Here is a 16,915-nt window from a genome sequence, read left to right as displayed (position 1 = left end):
TCCATTAAGTGCAACAAGTAATTATTCATGTTATGGAATATATTTGTGTAAAATAAATAATGCCATAGATATTAAACAACATTGGTGAAAACCAAATTTGGTAAAGACGGTGGTTTGCGAGCAATTAGATATTGGGGTGACACCAGCAGACTGCCCCTGAGAAGTGTCCAGCAGCAGACCTCCAGGGTGACCACCGCTGCTCCCTAGGGGGACATTGGCACTGGACCATGAGGGGACTGGGTAACTGTTTACAGAGGTCCTCCTCCCTCTGGAATGCTATGTCCATCAAACCTCGTGACCCTGGAAATACATCAAGTCTGGGACACTGGGTGGAATACTGTTTTCATTAGCATTGGAAGATTACTCTTGTAATTACTTTCTTCAGTTTATGTGGAAGCAAAAACCAAAGACCATCTTTCCCCGAGGTTACCCATTATGGACTGTGTGTGCAGATTTTGAAATCAATAAAATTAATTTGTTCTTCAGTGCCAGTAAGACAGAGAGTTATTCACATGTGAATTATTCATATTGTGTTAAGAAGTACATAACTTGATACTGAACAAAATGTGTTGAAGCATATAACTAGTTTCTTGAACAAAATTTATAGGTTTTGCACATTTTCAATATAACCAGTCACAATAGTTTATTACAAGAGTTTCGGCCAAAATTGTTTAAAATGACTATGTTAAATCTATGAGGCTAAGTAACCATCAGACAATGCTAGAAATAATAAGGTTAAATGTAATTGATAGTTGTTATTCCTGAGCAGATAAAGTTTAAAGTCATCTCCTCAAATGTCCTATAAAGTTTTCCGGCTCCACAGGGGTCTTTATTTGGAGCTGAAGTTTTCTGAAAGCAAATTCAATTAGTGCTGTGTGCTTTATGAGGCCATCTCAAGTGAAGTTCTGTTTGTTTCAGAAACGGGCATGCCGGAGGTCAGAAGCCAGCGGGCAGGAGCCTGGCTGCCACCAGGAGAGCACATGCACCCTGGCGTCCTGGAGCACAGAGGACCAGGGGCCTCAATCAAGAGGTTGCCCCTCTGCACTGTGGCCAGAAGGTGCCCAGGGCAGACCACGCTCAGTGGTATGTTCCCATGACCCAACCAGTTTTGAACCCATTTAAATATTTTAATAAAAATTTTAAATAATCATTGTTCTGATCCATTTGTGGATTTGTTAAATAGATTTCTCAAAATGGTGGAAGAAGCTCAGCCCAGCCTTGCCCAAGATGTATCGCGGGAGAATCTGTAAGTTCACTAACCTCCTGTGACATAAGAGATAGACTACTCAAATATTAGATCCATAAAACAAAGTAAAACCTGCAGCTGCAGGTCTGAGGAATGAGGGAGGTAAATAAAGGTAATGGTGGATTTGAGCTTTTCTTAGCATTCTATTGGGGAACAAACTAATTTGTTTCCAGCTTCAGCTCAGAGGTAGAAATTACAAATTCATTTAAAATTCTTCCTAAATAGCAGTTTGTAGGAAGGGAAGAGCTACTCTAATTGGCTGAAATAGAGAGTCCTATAATGACATCTTCAAGAACATGCCTGACCATATTATTTACTGCCCAAATTAGGAATCAACGTTATTCTTTTTCTTTTCTTTTTAAGTTTTCCTTGGGTGTTTCTATAAATTTTACATAAATCATATATTTCAGAAGGAAACACAGTGTTCACACCATAAATTTAAAGTAAAGGGAGGTCAAAAATTGCCAGATTCAATTCTCAGTCTCCTCTATGGGGCAGAATATCATAAAGTATATATTAGCATAATAATACCTTTGTTATTAATTTTGAACTTACTCTAAGAACAAGTTAATATGTTTTTGATAACCTCTATAATTCTTGGGTTTTTTTATTTTAAGTCTGAAATCTTAATATTGTAATAAAATAGAATCATATTTAAATTCCACACAGAAATCAGGAATTTGTGTGTGTGTGTGTGTGTGTGTGTGTGTGTGTGTGTATTTCTGAGATTGCCCCCTAAAGATCTTCAGAGAAGTGCATTACTCTGTTTTTGGTATGTGAGAGAGTAAGACTGTGAGTTATGGAGATTTAGTTGACATGTTGCAGGCTGTTTTACAGAGGCAGACACATTGATGCTGTTTAAATGAAGACCTAACACCATGACAGCTGTCATTCATGTGAACCTCTGATTATGCTAAGTCATTAGACAAATACCAAAACAAAGTTTGATGTAGAACTCCTTCCTTCAAAAGGTACTTTTGTTTCTTTTTGTGCTTTTTGGGAAAATTTTCATGTTATGTTGCATAATTCTGAATTGTAGTGAAATTGAACATCTAGCAATTTGAATTTAGCATTTAGGTTGATTCATATGGCTGCCAAGTATACCCTGGAATACAAATAAATACAAAGCAGGACCCCATTATAGCTCAATTACCTGTGTGCTAGTGACTGACTGGTACCCTTCCTTGTTGCCCCATTTCCATGGACTGTATCTTTCAAATCCCCCCATCTGTTAGAGACGAACACTTGGAATGCAGTGTGGATTCCTAATGCTCTCAGAGGTTGTATTCTGGCATGAATGGCTCAAAGAAAAAAATTTAGCTCAAGCAACTGATTGGATCATTTTGGCTAATATCCTGTTAGAACAACAGTACCTGTTTGATTAGGGTTTTTCCTTCCTTTGTAATTCCCCGAGCTTGCCTCTCTGTTAGTTTCATAGGAAATGAGTCTATGAGCAGAAAAACTACATTGATATGTAAATATCATTTTTGGTTAATGCTGAATATTCTTTTCATCTAAATTTCAGAAACTGACTTTAAAAAATCAGTTTCCTTTTATTTGTAGTTATTCTCAATAAAATTTCACCCAGGCTCAGGCGTTTTAATATTTACACCCACTATTTCTAAAAGTCTTATGTAAATAAAGATTGAAATGTGGGTTTGAAAAGTCACACCTCTTGATATTTGAACAGACTATAGCTGCATATATCTTCTTTTTCTAATAATACGGCTAGTTTCTCTCCTAAGCTTTTAAAATAATAAGACACTATTTTTATATTCTAAAACATCAAAGGTTCAGTGTTAAATAAAAAGCAAATAGTATTTTTAGAAATGCAAGATCCCAGGGAGCAGTACTTAACAATAAGTCACCAATGGGCAGCAATTCCAAATTTCAGAAGACTTCATCAACCTCAGGTTCCCAGCATAGTCACTTGCCCACTTGCTGTGGGCTTGTCCCCCTCCTGGCCTTAGTTCCCAAGGTGACTCAGAGCAGCTACTGTGGATCAAAGAGCAGCCAAGGTTTCGCCAGTGGTAGTCGGAGGAATTCCTATCAGGACACTGGCCTGTGAGTCTCAGCTTATTTGGGGAGGCTTCCCTGCAAGCTCCTTGGCACCCTGATCCTCTGGCGTCTTCCTGACCTTACTGGGACATCAGTGATCTGATCGGTTCTGCTCAGATTCTCCATGTCACTGTCTTGCCTTGGTGCCTGAGTTCCTGTGGCCCTTCTGTTCTTTATTTCTTATCATTGAGCTATTTCTCACATGAAAGGACTTTTTCTGGAGACCTTACAAACTCATTTTCTAACTTTGCATTTCCCTCTCTTCTGTTTCCTGTCTAGCTCACTGTTACACTGTTTTATTTCAGGTTTTGCTGTCTTGCACTAATTGCTATCAAGGTTCAACTCAGGGTATGCAATATTTAGGAGCATCTCCTCTCAGCCCGGCAGCACCCTGCTCATGTTCTGATGATCAGAGTGATGGCGGTGCCCTGCCCGGTGCCTGGCTGCCTGCTCTCACAGGCTACGCTGCCTTGGCTGCACATGCAGAGGGTGTAAGTGAGGCCCTGACCTTCCTTCACAAATGGCTCCAGAGCAGGTGGTTGCCAGGCACCAGGCCTCCTCTCTGGGATCAGCCTGGCTCTGGAAATTAGGCAGTTCTCTGCAAATTCAGACCAGTTAAACAAACCCAACCAAACTGCCAAAGCCTTCCAGAATAATCAGCCGAGCCACGAGGAGGAGAGGGGGCCTTACGAGGAAGAAGGCCAGGAGAAAGAGATTGGACAAGTGGAGAGGGGAGGTAATGCCCGCTCAGCACCGTGTTTCCAGGGGCCTCTGGTCTCTAGTGCTCCACAGCGCCTCAGGGCTGGCCTCCTTTGGGGTGCACCCTCAGACTTTATTGGTCAGCTGCTATTTTTTGTCAGCTGTGTTCTCCATTTTATTGTCCTTCCCCCTTTTCCCTGCCCAATTCTGTATTGTGGGGACCATCTAGCCTCTGAATTCTGGGTTGATTCAGACCTGTGAGGCCCTGGCAGGACACTGGTGCCTGGGGAAGGACAGGGAAGCCTGGCAGTTCTCCCTCTCCCTCTCCCTAGTCCCCTCAGCCCTCCCTCCAGGACCCTGGCTCCTGTAGGGAGGACTGCAGTGGTCCCCTCTTACTGGTGCCTGGTCACAGATCCCTGTGGTCCCACTGCCTCCTCCCTTCTCCTCCCCTCCACCAGGACGTGGGGCCCTCCTCTTGTGGCGAAGCATTGGTTGGCTCACCTCCCCGTGTGGCTTCTCATCAGCTCCAGCACTTGTGGGATCTAGTTCTGGGCTAAGTTCCCTCTGTTGGAAATATCTAGGTGGGCTCCTCTTTTCAGACCGAACCGTACCTGCCTGGGCGAGTCACTAATGAACTGGCTGATTCTCCTGGGGTAAAGAAGATCTGTGGGCCTGTGGGCCTTGTTATCCCTCCTCGGGGCTCAGGTCCTTGGTGCAGCAGCTCAGCATTGGGCAGGTGCAGGTGGAGCCTAGCCCAGTTACGTGCCGTGTAGACAAGGCTGTAGCAGGCCACCCTGTGCTCTGCCTGGGTTCCTTCACTGTCTTGTATCTGGGTTAGGGGTATAATACTGGCGTGAATTATCATATAAAAGCCAGCACCTCGAAACCTGATGCTTCCAGGCATCGTGGACCTCCCTGCCTCTGCCCAGCCTATTTATGAATGTTAGCGAGCTTTTTCCTTTTTCCTTCTCATTTAAGTGCAAATACTAAGGGCTCTGTACTTTTAACTTTCAGTATCTGACACTGAAATCCATTGCTGACAACTGTGTGTGTGTGTGTGTGTGTATGTGTGTGTGTGTGTATGTGTGTGTGTGTGTGTACCTGCTTGTGGGGGGGTGAGGCATGCACATGCGTGTGTGTGGTGTGTTGTGGAGTGCCTGTGTGCAGAAAGGAGGGCACTATAGAAGGACTCCTAGAGGGAAAGGAAGGGAGGTGTTTGGACAAATCCATTATTGGTTCAGTTTTCTGCCGTAGGGTCAGCAGGAGGTGCCAAAGGATGATCATTCTAATTCTGAATGGCCACTTTCTTTCTTTGTACCTCCAACTGTGTGACCTTCAGATATTTGGGTTTATTTCATTTAAATATCTGTAAATTACTGGTGATGGCTTCCTACATCTATACCATCTACAATCACCACTGCTGAGAGCCATAGCTGAGTCAGATGGCATTTTTGCCAGAACAGAGTGATTGAGAGGTGACTCCAGCAAGCCACTGAGATGATAATGGTTATGTTAAGCTGTGTATTCAGTTGCATATTAGACCCCTGCTGTCCGCCTCAGCCTGCCACTTTGGAGTTCTCAGGGGATTCCCGGAGAGCTCCCATTGGTTGGGGAAGTGCCGGAGGAGGGATTTTCCTAAGGAAGGATTTCTGGTTGGTGTGTGGTGTGGCCTGGGGGAAGGCCGCGTGTGTGGCTTCCAGGGAGTGCGGAGAATAAAGGAGTTCCTGTTTTGAACCTACAATGCTGTGTGGCGGCTGGGTTATTTTGTGCCCAGCCAGACTGCAGCACAGCACCCTCAAACAGGAACTCTCCAGCCTCTGGATGCTGCCCTTCCTCACGTGCTACTCAGAAACGCTGCCTATGCCTCCTGCAGCAGGCTGAGCATCAGGTCTGGGATCAGGCCAGGGATGAGCTGTAGCATTCTGACATAGATGAGGAGGATCAGTGCACAGTGGTTTGCTCTTTGGGTCTATTTCAGTGATAACTCATTCTTGGCAGTCCTTTATTCGTATGTCCCTAGAGCAGAAAACAGTCATGGAGGGATCAGCAGGACTTTCACTTGATCGTTGCACAAGAACCAAATTGTGCCATGTGCCACGAGTTCATCAGTCTAACCCGCCAGTTAGATAAGAAGGATGTGGTCCTTGGGGCTAAGTGGTGGCCTGGCAAGCCCATGGTCCACAGGACAGCCAGGGCTGGGCTCTCTTGGCTGCTGGTTGCACAAGCCAGCATGCCAGCGTCACTTGTCCATACTGGCAATCCTGCAGCCCACCTCATATCACTGAGAGTAGTAGCAGCCACATCATGAATTTTAGCAGACTTCCTTCCCAGGCAAATGAGAGGCCTTTGGTGAAGACCCAGGCTGATTTGTTTAAACTAAGAGAGAAAGCTGGCCACGGAGGAGTTCGGCTGTGTCACTCTGTCAAAAATGAGGCCAAGCTATGCAAGTATGAAGAGACCACCGATAAATCTTTAGATCTTGCTTCTGACAGGATCTGGCATTAAATATTTTCTCTGGACTTTGGGTATCCTAAAACTACTTAAAAATTAGCTGTATTATTATAGCACTCCTTCATATTCAAAACACTAGAAAAACCAGGGATTATAGGAACATACCTCAACTTCATAAAAGCTATCTATGCTAAGCCCCAGACCAACATCATTCTAAATGGAGAGAAATTGAAAGCATTCCCTCTAAAAACTGGAACAAAGGATGCCTTCTTTTACCACTTCTATTTAACATAGTTCTTGAAACACTGGCCAGAGCAATTAGACAGAGGAAAGAAATTAAAGGGATATAGAGAGGTAAAGAAGAATTCAATTAGCACTATTTACTGATGATGTGATTCTATACCTAGAAGACTCAAAAATTTCACAAGAAAAATTCTAGAACTAGTAAGTAAATTCAGCAGAGTAGCAGGATATAAAATCAACACCCATAAATCAAAGGCATTTCTGTATATCAATGACAAATCCTCCGAGAGGGAAGTGAGGAAAACTACCCCATTTACAATAGCCACAAATAAAATAAAATACTTGGGAAACAACTTGGTGAAAGATCTCTACAACGAAAACTACAGAACGCTAAAGAAAGAAATTAAAGAAGACCTTAGAAAATGGAAAGATCTACCTTGTTCTTGGATAGGCAGAATTAATATTTTCAAAATGACCATACTACCAAAAGAAACTATACAGATTTAATGCAATTTCAATCAAAATCCTAATGACATTCCTCATAGAAATAGAAAAAGCAGTCATAAAATTCATCTAGAAAAATAAGACACCCAGAATAGCTAAAGCAATCCTTAGCAAGAAGAGTGAAGCAGGAGGCATCACTATACCAGACCTTAAACTATACTACAGAGCCATAGTAACAAAAACAGCATGGTGTTGGCACCAAAATAGATGCATAGACCAATGGTACAGGACAGAGGACACAGAGACTAACCCACATAATCACAGTTATCTTATATTAGACAAAGATGCTAAAAACGTACACTGGATAAAAGATAGCCTCTTTAACAAGTGATGCTGGGAAAACTGGAAATCCATATGCAACAAGATTAAATTAAACCCCTATCTCTCACCATGCACAAAACTCAACTCAAAGTGGATCAAGGACCTAGGAATTAAACCAGAGATACTGTATCTATTAGAAGAAAAAGTAGGCCCTAACCTCCATCATGTGGGATTAGACTCCAACTTCCTTAATAAGACTCCTATAGTGCAAGAATTAATATCAAGAATCAATAAATGGAATGGATTCAAGCTAAAAAGCTTCTTAGCAAAAGAAACAATCCATGAATTAAATACAGAGCCTACAATTTGGCAACAAATTTTTACCATATGCACATCAGATAGAGCACTAATCTCTAGGATATATAAAGAACTCAAAATCTTAACACCAAAAAAAAAAAAAAAACCCAAATAACCCAATCAACAAATGGGTCAAGGAACTGAGCAGATACTTCTCAGAAGAAGATATACAATCAATCAACAAATATTAAAAAAAAAAAAGTTCAACATCTCTAGCAATTAGAGAAATGCAAATAAAAACTACTCGAAGATTTCATCTCACTCCAGTCAGAATGGCAGCTACAACACAACAACACAACAGCTTAGCAAACCATAAGTAGAAGAGTTTATCCTGGTAAAGGTTGAGGAACAAGGTACTTATTGCAATATTGCCATTGTTGGGAGAGAAAAAGAGAAGATGCTTGTTGTCATTACTTCTGCTCTATATACCAAGGTTCCTAGCTAACACAATAAGACAAGAAAAAAGAAATAAGGGGGAAAAATCTAAATTGTTATTTCCAGATGATATGATTATCTACATAAAATATCCAAGAAAATGTACAGATGAATTATTAGAACTAATATATTCAGCAGGGTTGTTGAATAGAAGATGCACATACAAAAACGTATTCTCTGGTGATTATCAAGTAGAAAAATCTCATTCATATTATTTCTTCAAGTGGACATGAGTTACTACCTAATGTCCATTTATGGACTCCCTTAAGTATTTCTACAATTTTACTAGTGGTATGTTTTCTGGTTTTGTTTGCCTAAGAATGTCTTAATTCTGTTTCATTTTTAAAGGATAGTTTTGTTGGGTATAGAATTCTTGGCTGACAGGTTTTCAGTGCTTCAGAACTATGTCATCTTATTGCCTCTGGCTTCCATGATTTCTGGTGAGAAATTGGCTGTTAATGTTATTGAGGATCACTTGTATGTGATATGTTGTTTCTCCCTTTCTGCTTTCAAGATTCTTTGATTTTTGATAATTTTATTATGATATGTCTAATTATGAATGCCTTTTGGTTTATTCTAGTTACAATTCATTTTTTAAAACACACATCAGTTTTTATTTTATTTATTTTTATTTTATTTTTTAATATTTATTTTTAAAGTGTAGATGGACACAATGCCTTTATTTTCATGTGGTGCTGAGGATCGAACCCAGGTCCCGCCTGTGCTAGGCGAGCGCTCTACTGCTGAGCCATAATCTCAGCCCAAGTTAGTTACAATTCATTGATATGAATATATAAATAAACATTTCAATGAAGTTGGTAAATTTGGAGCCATTATTCAAATATCATTTTGCACCGTCCCCTCTCTTCCCTCCGAGGCCCCTGTTTGTGTACATGTTGGCACACTTTACGGCACTCCATCACTCTGAGGCTCTCTTCATTTTTTTTTCACTTTTTTAATTTTTTTAGTGTTTTAATAAAGTTTATTTATTTTTAATAAAACTTATTTTTAAATAAAATAAGGTAGACCCAATACCTTAATCTTATTTATTTTTATGTGGTGCTGAGGAGTGAACCCAGAGGGCCTCACACATGCCAGGCAAGCGCTCTACCACTGAGCCACAACCCCAGCCCCCTCTTTTTTCTTTGTTTCTCAAACTAGATAATTTTATTTGACTTCAAGTTCACTGGCTCTTTCTTCTGCCTGCTTAAGTTCTCTTTGGTAAGTTTTTTATCCCAGTTATTATATATCTCAACTCTAGAATTTCTGGTGTGTCCGTGTGTGTGTGTGTGTGTGTGTGTGTGTGAGAGAGAGAGAGAGAGAGAGAGAGAGAGAGAGAGAGAGACTTCTGTCTCTTTATTGATACTTCTTCTCTATTTTGTGAGACATTGTTGTTCTGCTTTCCTTTAATTCTTAATTGTGGTTTCCTTTAGTCCTTTGAACATACTTAGAGTAGCCAATTTAAAATCTGTCCTGTCTGTTCAACGACTGAGATTTCTATTTTGTTTTCCTCTCCAGATCCATTTTCCATTGTTCTCTGCCTTCTACTCAGAGCCAGGCTGTTTGGTCCATATCAGTGGGATAGCTGGGCTCTCTGACTTGTCTGTGAGTTCAGCCACTGGGGACTCTAGGGGAAGGCAGCAGCAGACTGGAGAGGGAGGGCAGGGTACTTGATGTGTGCCACAGCCAATGTCACTGTTTCTGTCAAGGGGCCAGCAATCCATAACACATTCTCCTTCCAGATCTGGTGACTGCTTGCTCCTTTTCTCCCTGTGATCTAGGCCTACATGGTCTCTTGTGGCTAATCCCTTTGCAGTGATTCTGCTCTCACATACATCTACTTCCTTATACAGAAGGATGCATGCGTGCTGTCTTAGAGCAGCGACTCCCTCCAAGAAGGAAGGGAGGAAGATGGGACAGGTGCATAATGCATGCTGACTTAGCATGGACAGATAGGGGTATGATAAAGATATTTCATTATACAAAGGCTCATGCCAGCAAAATAAGGATGGTTATCTTAGAAGTCCAAGATTTCTTTGTAGCCTTTGAAGTCGTCCAAGCCTTTGAGGAAAGACCTGTTTTGTGGCAGTAAAGACGAATCTGCTATTAAAGAAAGAAATGATTCCTCAGGCAATGGCAGGAATCATGGACAGTTTTAACTCACAAATAAATGCTGCTGTTTTATCACATTGATAGTTATTCAGGGATAGGTGGAAACCCCAAAGCCAGTATTCTGCGTATTAATGAAAAATGGCCTTAGCAAACAGGCAAAATGGTATGTGGCAAAGCCTCTCTTCCCAGTGTGCACAGGTCACAGTGTGACTGAACTTGCCATGGATGGGGTCTCGGGATGGGTGCCTCATGGGACAGTGCCATCTGGGGTAAGGTGAGCTCCTCTTGGCCCTGCTTGCTCTGCAGGCCCCTTGGGGATGGGGAGCCCACGAAGGCAAGTCTCTAGAACACAAAGTGGGAACTTTGAAAGGGGTGTTAATTGTGGAGAGCACCCAGTGAGATTGCCACAGAGCAGGAAGGAGACCTTGAGGCTGCACAAGTTTGCCCTGAGGAAGCAGAGAGGGTGGGCTGTGCAGGGAACATGGCTGCTAGCAGCCAGACCTGAGCCCTTTCATCCCCACATCAGAAGCAGATGAAAACTCCTTCCCAAAGCGCCTTTCTCTCCTGCTCGGTGGTAAAACATTGGAATTGCATTTTACCAAAAGCGATGTTTCCTGTTGCTGCTGTCAGATCCCTGCGGAAGGCCAGCCAGCCAGGGCAAGGTGCTGTGCTCTGGTGTGAGTGTCCACTCCAGGCAGAGTGAGCCTGCAGTTCCCTGGACCCTGTGCTCAGACAAGCATCATCAGATGTGCCTCTGGTGGCTGGTGTGTGTCGCCTGGGAGCCCCAGCACCCCAGGACTGCAGACCACATGGCACCAGCCACATCCATCAGGGACATCAGGCTGCCTGGAGGTGTCCCTGTGGGCCCCAGGCTGGAGAGACAGGAGCACACTGCATGTGTGAAGCAGAGGGAAGAGGCCACAGAGACGGGGGAGATTAGACGAACGATTGCTAAAGGTTCTGTAGGTATCAGGCCTCACGTGGATGCGGCTGTCTTGGTCCCCAAGTCTCATCCGTTCTGCCTCCAGCGTGTCTTCCAAATGTCCTCCTCCTTGGACAGGAAGAGGCAGGGGCGGGGGCCAGAGTGACAGGTCTCAATGAATACCTTTTAAAATGGTTTTTTGAGCCCTGGTAGTGATGAGGATGAAATTAAGTGAAAAGCATCATCCCTCGTCCCCGGCCCTGACCCCGCTCTTCTGTAGGAAAGCACTGGGCTCCTGCCACTCCCCTCTTGTGCACTGCGTGTGACTTCCCAGCCTCCTCTCCCCATCCTCAGAGCCCTGAGGGCCTTGTGGCTGAGGAGCCTCTGGTGGAGAAGTCCAGGAAGTGTTGTGTTCTCTGCCCACTCAGGGCGATGCCACAGGTCTGTGAATGACTGGAGAACTGCAGGGAAGAAGCTTGTCTCCGAAGGTCCTTGGTGACGTGAGAGTGGCGTGGGAGTTGGCCTGGCATTGGTGCAGCACCCGTGCTCCTCGGGATGCGTGCGCCACGGCCTCAGCACATCATGACGGGTCCTGTCCCCATCATGTGCTAGCACTGCTGGCCCTTGTCACTGTAAGGGCTTCTCCAGTTCTGGAATGTTCTGACCTCATGCTGTTCTTGCTGCCTGGGAGGCCCTCTGGCCGTGTAAGATCCTCTTGCTCTGTCATGGCCCATCCGAGACACCTCTCCTGTGTGAAGCCCTCCTCACCCCAGTCAGGTGGACTCCTGAGCGTCCTTCCCTGGCTCTTTGTTCTGGTTGCCCAAATGAGCCCTCAGTGTGCAGTGGTATGCTGCCACCTGTGAGTCTCCCAGGCAAGGCCTGAGTCTCCTGTCGGGCCCCTGGGGCTCAGGGCAACACCTGCCTTTTGGGAAATGGGTGCCATTGTGGACTGGCCTGATTTGCCCCTCACCACCTGACCTGTCCCAGCCTCCTGGGCCTCAGCCAGCCCAGGGAGCTCATTACCATTCTGGGGCAGTCCTTGCAGGCGGGATGCCCAGCCTGCCTCTGCCTATGGGCCAGGAGCCACACTGCTATGTGCTGACGTATCAGCCAAGTGTAACAGAGATTGCTGGCTGCTGGCGAGTCCTCTCCCTGTGCAGCCGGTCAGCCTCTGGCCAGCTCATCCCAGCCATCTGGTTTCCCAGTTATTCCTGTGGGAGAAGGTACAGAGGTGGGAGGCCTGCTGCAGAGGGGGAGAGCGGGGCCTGACAGGGTGGCTGTGCATTTGGGCCCCTTCCAGATGTCCCTGGTAAGGAGCATGCTCTGCTTCTCTGGTCTTGAATCCTGATCCATCATTTAAGGCAACATCATTTTTTAAAATTTATTTTATGATTAGATAAATGATTTTTCATTTTCACTCTGTAGGAGAACTGGGGTGTGATATTTATTGAGAACATTGCATGTGCCAGTCATTATTGGAAGTGCTCTAAATATCTTAATTGCGATGTATATCTATTAATACATCTATAAATATATAGTCACCACAGAAGTTAAGGCATTGTTTACCAGGGTTAGTGCATTGTGTCAGTGAACATAGAGCCAAAGTGTGTGGATCTGGCCAAGGTCGCTTAATTTGCACAATGTGCTCTTTTATCTTTGCAGGGGCATTTTAACCACACTGAGAACCGTTAGAAGATGCAAACTGGAAAAGGGAAGATTCCAATTTTGGCTCTGAATCCTCTGTGTGACAGCAAATGTAAATCCCTTGCAGATGGGTTTGGGCGCCCACCTGTTCAAACAGCAGCCTGGCGCTCTCTGCTGGGGGATTGTTTGCCCTCTCGTTCAGGTAATCCCTGCGTCCTCTGCACAAGAGCCTACAGAGCCTGCGTGACTTCTAGAAGGCCCCTAAGTCGTTATGACTCACTATAGCTGCCTTTCAAACGTGTCTTGCTGGAGAGGGAAATCAGTTGCATTATTTAAAAGTTAAAAAAAGTTCTGTATCAACCCCCCTGTGAGGTTTGGGAGCCCTGTGGCTCAGGGAATCATATCCAGATGTTGCCTTTGCTTTTATACTTTGGGATTGTTTTGTAGATGTATCCAGGGCTACTCACATACTCTTTTTAATTAAAAGACTTATTTTTTATATTTAAAATGCTCTATAATCTTGAAGTGGATTTTATTAAATGCTAGTATCCAATCTGTTCTATGTAATTCTACAATTGAAGTTAACAGGGACAGGACCCACTCCATATTAAAATGGAAATTGCTTATTTTCTCTTGGGTTTTCGATGTATCATCGAACTGTGGAGACTAGTGTTATTTTCTCCGGGTTTAAAAGCTTCCCAAGATGGCCTGTTCGCATGATAGACAAGTTCCTAAAGAAATCACTGGATTAGAGAATTGATCTCAAGTTCTTATAAACCTTCTAAAGCGGGAGGAGAGCCCGAGTCCCTGGTACACTCCATGTTTCTATCACTTTATTCCACAGGCCATGCTCCCTGCCAGGGACGTCCTCAGCACTGACATTTGGAAGAGCCCAGTCCATAAATGACGTGCTGTGCAGTCCTGGGGGGAGTTCAGTGGTGCCAAGAGGACCAGGGGAAGATACAGCAGTGGGGGACACCAGGGCAGTGCCACTTGCAGTTGGATTATCCAGAATCACAGGACACAGTGCCATTAACCCTGAGTAGGGTGCCAGGGCCGAGAGCAGCTTGGAGAACACCAGCCCATGCCCACACAACCATAGCTCCTTGCCAGAGCAGGAAAAGGTGTTAGGATCTGTGCTTTAAGCAAAATGCTTTCAAAGAGTTGTAGTTTGTTGTCTTTTCAAAATGAGATACATACCTTGGTGTTTATGGGGCAGGGGGAAACACATTATTTTTGTGTGTAAACTCTTCCTTTTCCCGCAATCTTACAGAGATGCCCCTGTATCCATGGCTGTGTATTTTGGCAAATGCAGCCTCACAGAAATCACCTTGGCTGTTGATATGAATGGATGAAACAGCCCCTGGGCATCATCCTGCCCCATGGAAGATACCCCCATGCCAGAATCTGCAGACCAGGGTCACACATAGGGCTTGTGTGATTTCTCCAATCTGTGTGGTGCGGGTGGAAGCCGCAGGATTTGTCCTGGGCGTTGAAGATGAGAGCACAGTCAAAGGGCTGGCTGCTCCCTGCTGCACAGCCCTCCAGATGCAAAGCAGCCTTCCCTCTGACAGGGCCCAAGGTCCTGCAAGGTGCAGCAGCATGGAATGACCAGAGCGGGCAAGGAGGCCAGCCAGAAGTGGGGGCCTGCCAGTTTACTAGAGCGCCTGCATGTCTCAGGTGATAGAGAGCCCTGCACAGAGGAGCTGTGACAGCCAGTGAAGGCTGTGACGTCTGTATTTTGTCTGCATTTTCAGTGCAGGTCAGGTCACAGATAGAATGCTCTGAAACCCCAGTCTTGCCACCCCTCTTCCCTTCACTGGAGCCCCCTCGGAACCCTCCGACTCTGGCCTGTCTCGCAGCAGGATCCCCGTTGGCCATGCTGTCCTCAAGCTGGCAGCTTGACAGTCTGGCAGCACGACCCCCAGCCCACCTCTACCTGCTTGGTTGTCACAGAGGCCCCTGGCCTCTGACCCACCTTACCAGTTCCAGAGTCACCCTAGCCACAGGCTCAGCATCTGCTCCCTAATCGGCTTCTCTCTTTAAGGCCCCACAGCCAAAAAGGTGTGAGGCCTGGGTGGATGCCTGTTCAAGTGCCTTCTCACCCTCATACAAATAACCCCTGCCCTTGTGGACAAACAGAGAAAATACAGAAAGGAAAGCAGCATACTGTTCCCTGACGGCCACCACGGGCCTCCTGGCACAGGCCCTCCCAATATGGACTTCTGTTTTGGTTCTTAAGTGCTGCTATGTCCCGAACCCTTCCCACACCACCATATGCAAAAGTCATCTTAAAAGGTGGCAGAAGGTTTCACCTTTGAGTAGGAAAGTCCCACCTTTGAGTAGGCTGTCACCTGGCCGTCTCTCCCTGGCAGCGCATGGCTGCCCAGTTGCCATAGGCTGGGTGCTGGGTGACGAGGCTGCACCCTGCGGGCAGGGCAGGTCCTCACCCTGGACCCTTCTCCTGGCCACACTGACTTGGCAACACCCCAGGTACCAAAGCAGGTTGGCTCACAGGCAGAACTTGCATGGGTTTTGCTAAATTAGGCTTTGACGCTGCCCATGACAAGCATGAAATCTGATTATCCCTTTAAAGCACTTCCTCTCTGTTTTCTTGTTAAAAGACAAGAAAAGAAAAAGACCTTTTCTCACACCCTGAGGAAACAGATAGGCATTTTTGTTTGTATTCCATTAGATCAATTTTCAATTTGTTCTTTCTAATCTGTCACTATTGTTTTGTTTGTGGAGGGGCTGAAAATACCAAAGTATACTTTTAATAATTCCACAAAATATGTTTATAGCTGCTTCTAAACCAACAAATTATAAAACAAAAATCATTTCAGAAAATTTGAATGCCTGCCAAGTTAATAAAGACAGACCTATTAACATCATTTGAAATATCTCGCCTCCTTTTAAAAGTTTATTTCCATATTTGTTTATAAACATTAAACATTGTACCCGAAATCCATACTTATTAAAGAAAAAGTTTAAGTTATAGATAAGTGAAAAGGAAAAATAAGTCTCCTGTAACCTCATTAAGAAAAATAACTAACATTGCTGTTTTAGTCAGCTTTCATGTCACAGTGACCAAAAGTCAGAGAAGAGCAATGTAGGGGAGGAGAGGGCTCATGTCTTGAGGTGCAGACCAGATCCACTAACCCCGTCCGTGGTTCTGGGCCCAAAGTGGGGCAGAATATCACAGCGGAAGGCCTGACAGCTGGGAGGTGGAGATAGCTCTCAGGGACAGAGTGTGAACTCCAAAGGCACGCCCCAGTGACCTCCTTCTCCCCCACCCCGCCTGCCGCAGTCACCCCCAGTTAATCCACATCAGTGGCTCTGTCTGCTGACTGGGTCACAGCTCATCATCATTTCATCTCTGAAAATTCCTGAACTGTCTCACATGAGCTTTTGTGGGACACCTCCCATCTGAACCATAACAGTTAACATCTTAAGGTGCATCCTCACACATTTTTCATCTAACATATATTCCCACAAATAGACTTTACTGTTAGGGTCATGAGCATAGTTTATGTCAATAAATATTATTTAAAATGGTTACATAGTATTCCGTTGAATGGAAATGGTTTATTTACCCAGTCCTCTTTAGGTTGTATGATGTATCTGTTGACCTATTAGTACAAAAACTGCTTTATAAACCTTCTTACCCACATTGTGTAAGTTTTATAATCATATTCATAAAAGCCTTTCAGAAGTAGAATTGCTAGAAGGTATATTCCGGTTTCTGCCCTCTGGAAAGGGGATACCAAGAACCCATGTCTCTTCCCCTGTCCCTTCTCTAGCACTGGGCAGAGTTTTTTGTTGTTGTTATTTTTTGTTATTTTTTTTTTAACTGGGAATCTTTCTAATATTTCTAAGTAGTTTGAACTCATCCACCTCCAGCAGCGGCCAGTCAGCTCATGACTAGTCCTGCTCAGCCACTCTGCACCTTCATCTCCCCTCTACACTGAGAGCAAATACCAGAT

At 44.5% G+C, this 16,915-nt stretch overlaps 1 protein-coding gene across 4 annotated transcripts in view; it reads left to right on the top strand.

Moving 5' to 3' along the window:
- The window catches only part of C5H10orf143 (chromosome 5 C10orf143 homolog), a 35,451-nt gene extending 19,016 nt beyond the window's left edge, over nucleotides 1–16,435 (top strand). The window contains exons 2-6 of one of the 4 annotated variants that reach the window (XR_003302838.2): nucleotides 919–1,083; nucleotides 1,184–1,246; nucleotides 9,773–9,859; nucleotides 12,951–13,134; nucleotides 14,206–16,435. Coding sequence is in view for 2 of the 4 variants with exons in the window: in XM_026411087.2 (XP_026266872.1) it covers nucleotides 919–1,083; nucleotides 1,184–1,246; nucleotides 9,773–9,859; nucleotides 12,951–12,980 (345 nt within the window). In the remaining 2 variants the exon portion in view is untranslated. Of the gene's footprint in view, nucleotides 1–918; nucleotides 1,084–1,183; nucleotides 1,247–9,772; nucleotides 9,860–12,950 lie in introns of all 4 variants that reach the window. The other 3 variants (XR_003302837.2, XM_026411087.2, XM_026411088.2) reach the window with 3 other exon arrangements.
- Nucleotides 16,436–16,915: the final 480 nt, after the last annotated feature.

The sequence above is a fragment of the Urocitellus parryii genome, chromosome 5 (assembly GCF_045843805.1).
Source record: "Urocitellus parryii isolate mUroPar1 chromosome 5, mUroPar1.hap1, whole genome shotgun sequence".
NCBI lineage: Eukaryota > Metazoa > Chordata > Mammalia > Rodentia > Sciuridae > Urocitellus > Urocitellus parryii.
This window is presented reverse-complemented; position numbering and strand designations above follow the sequence as displayed.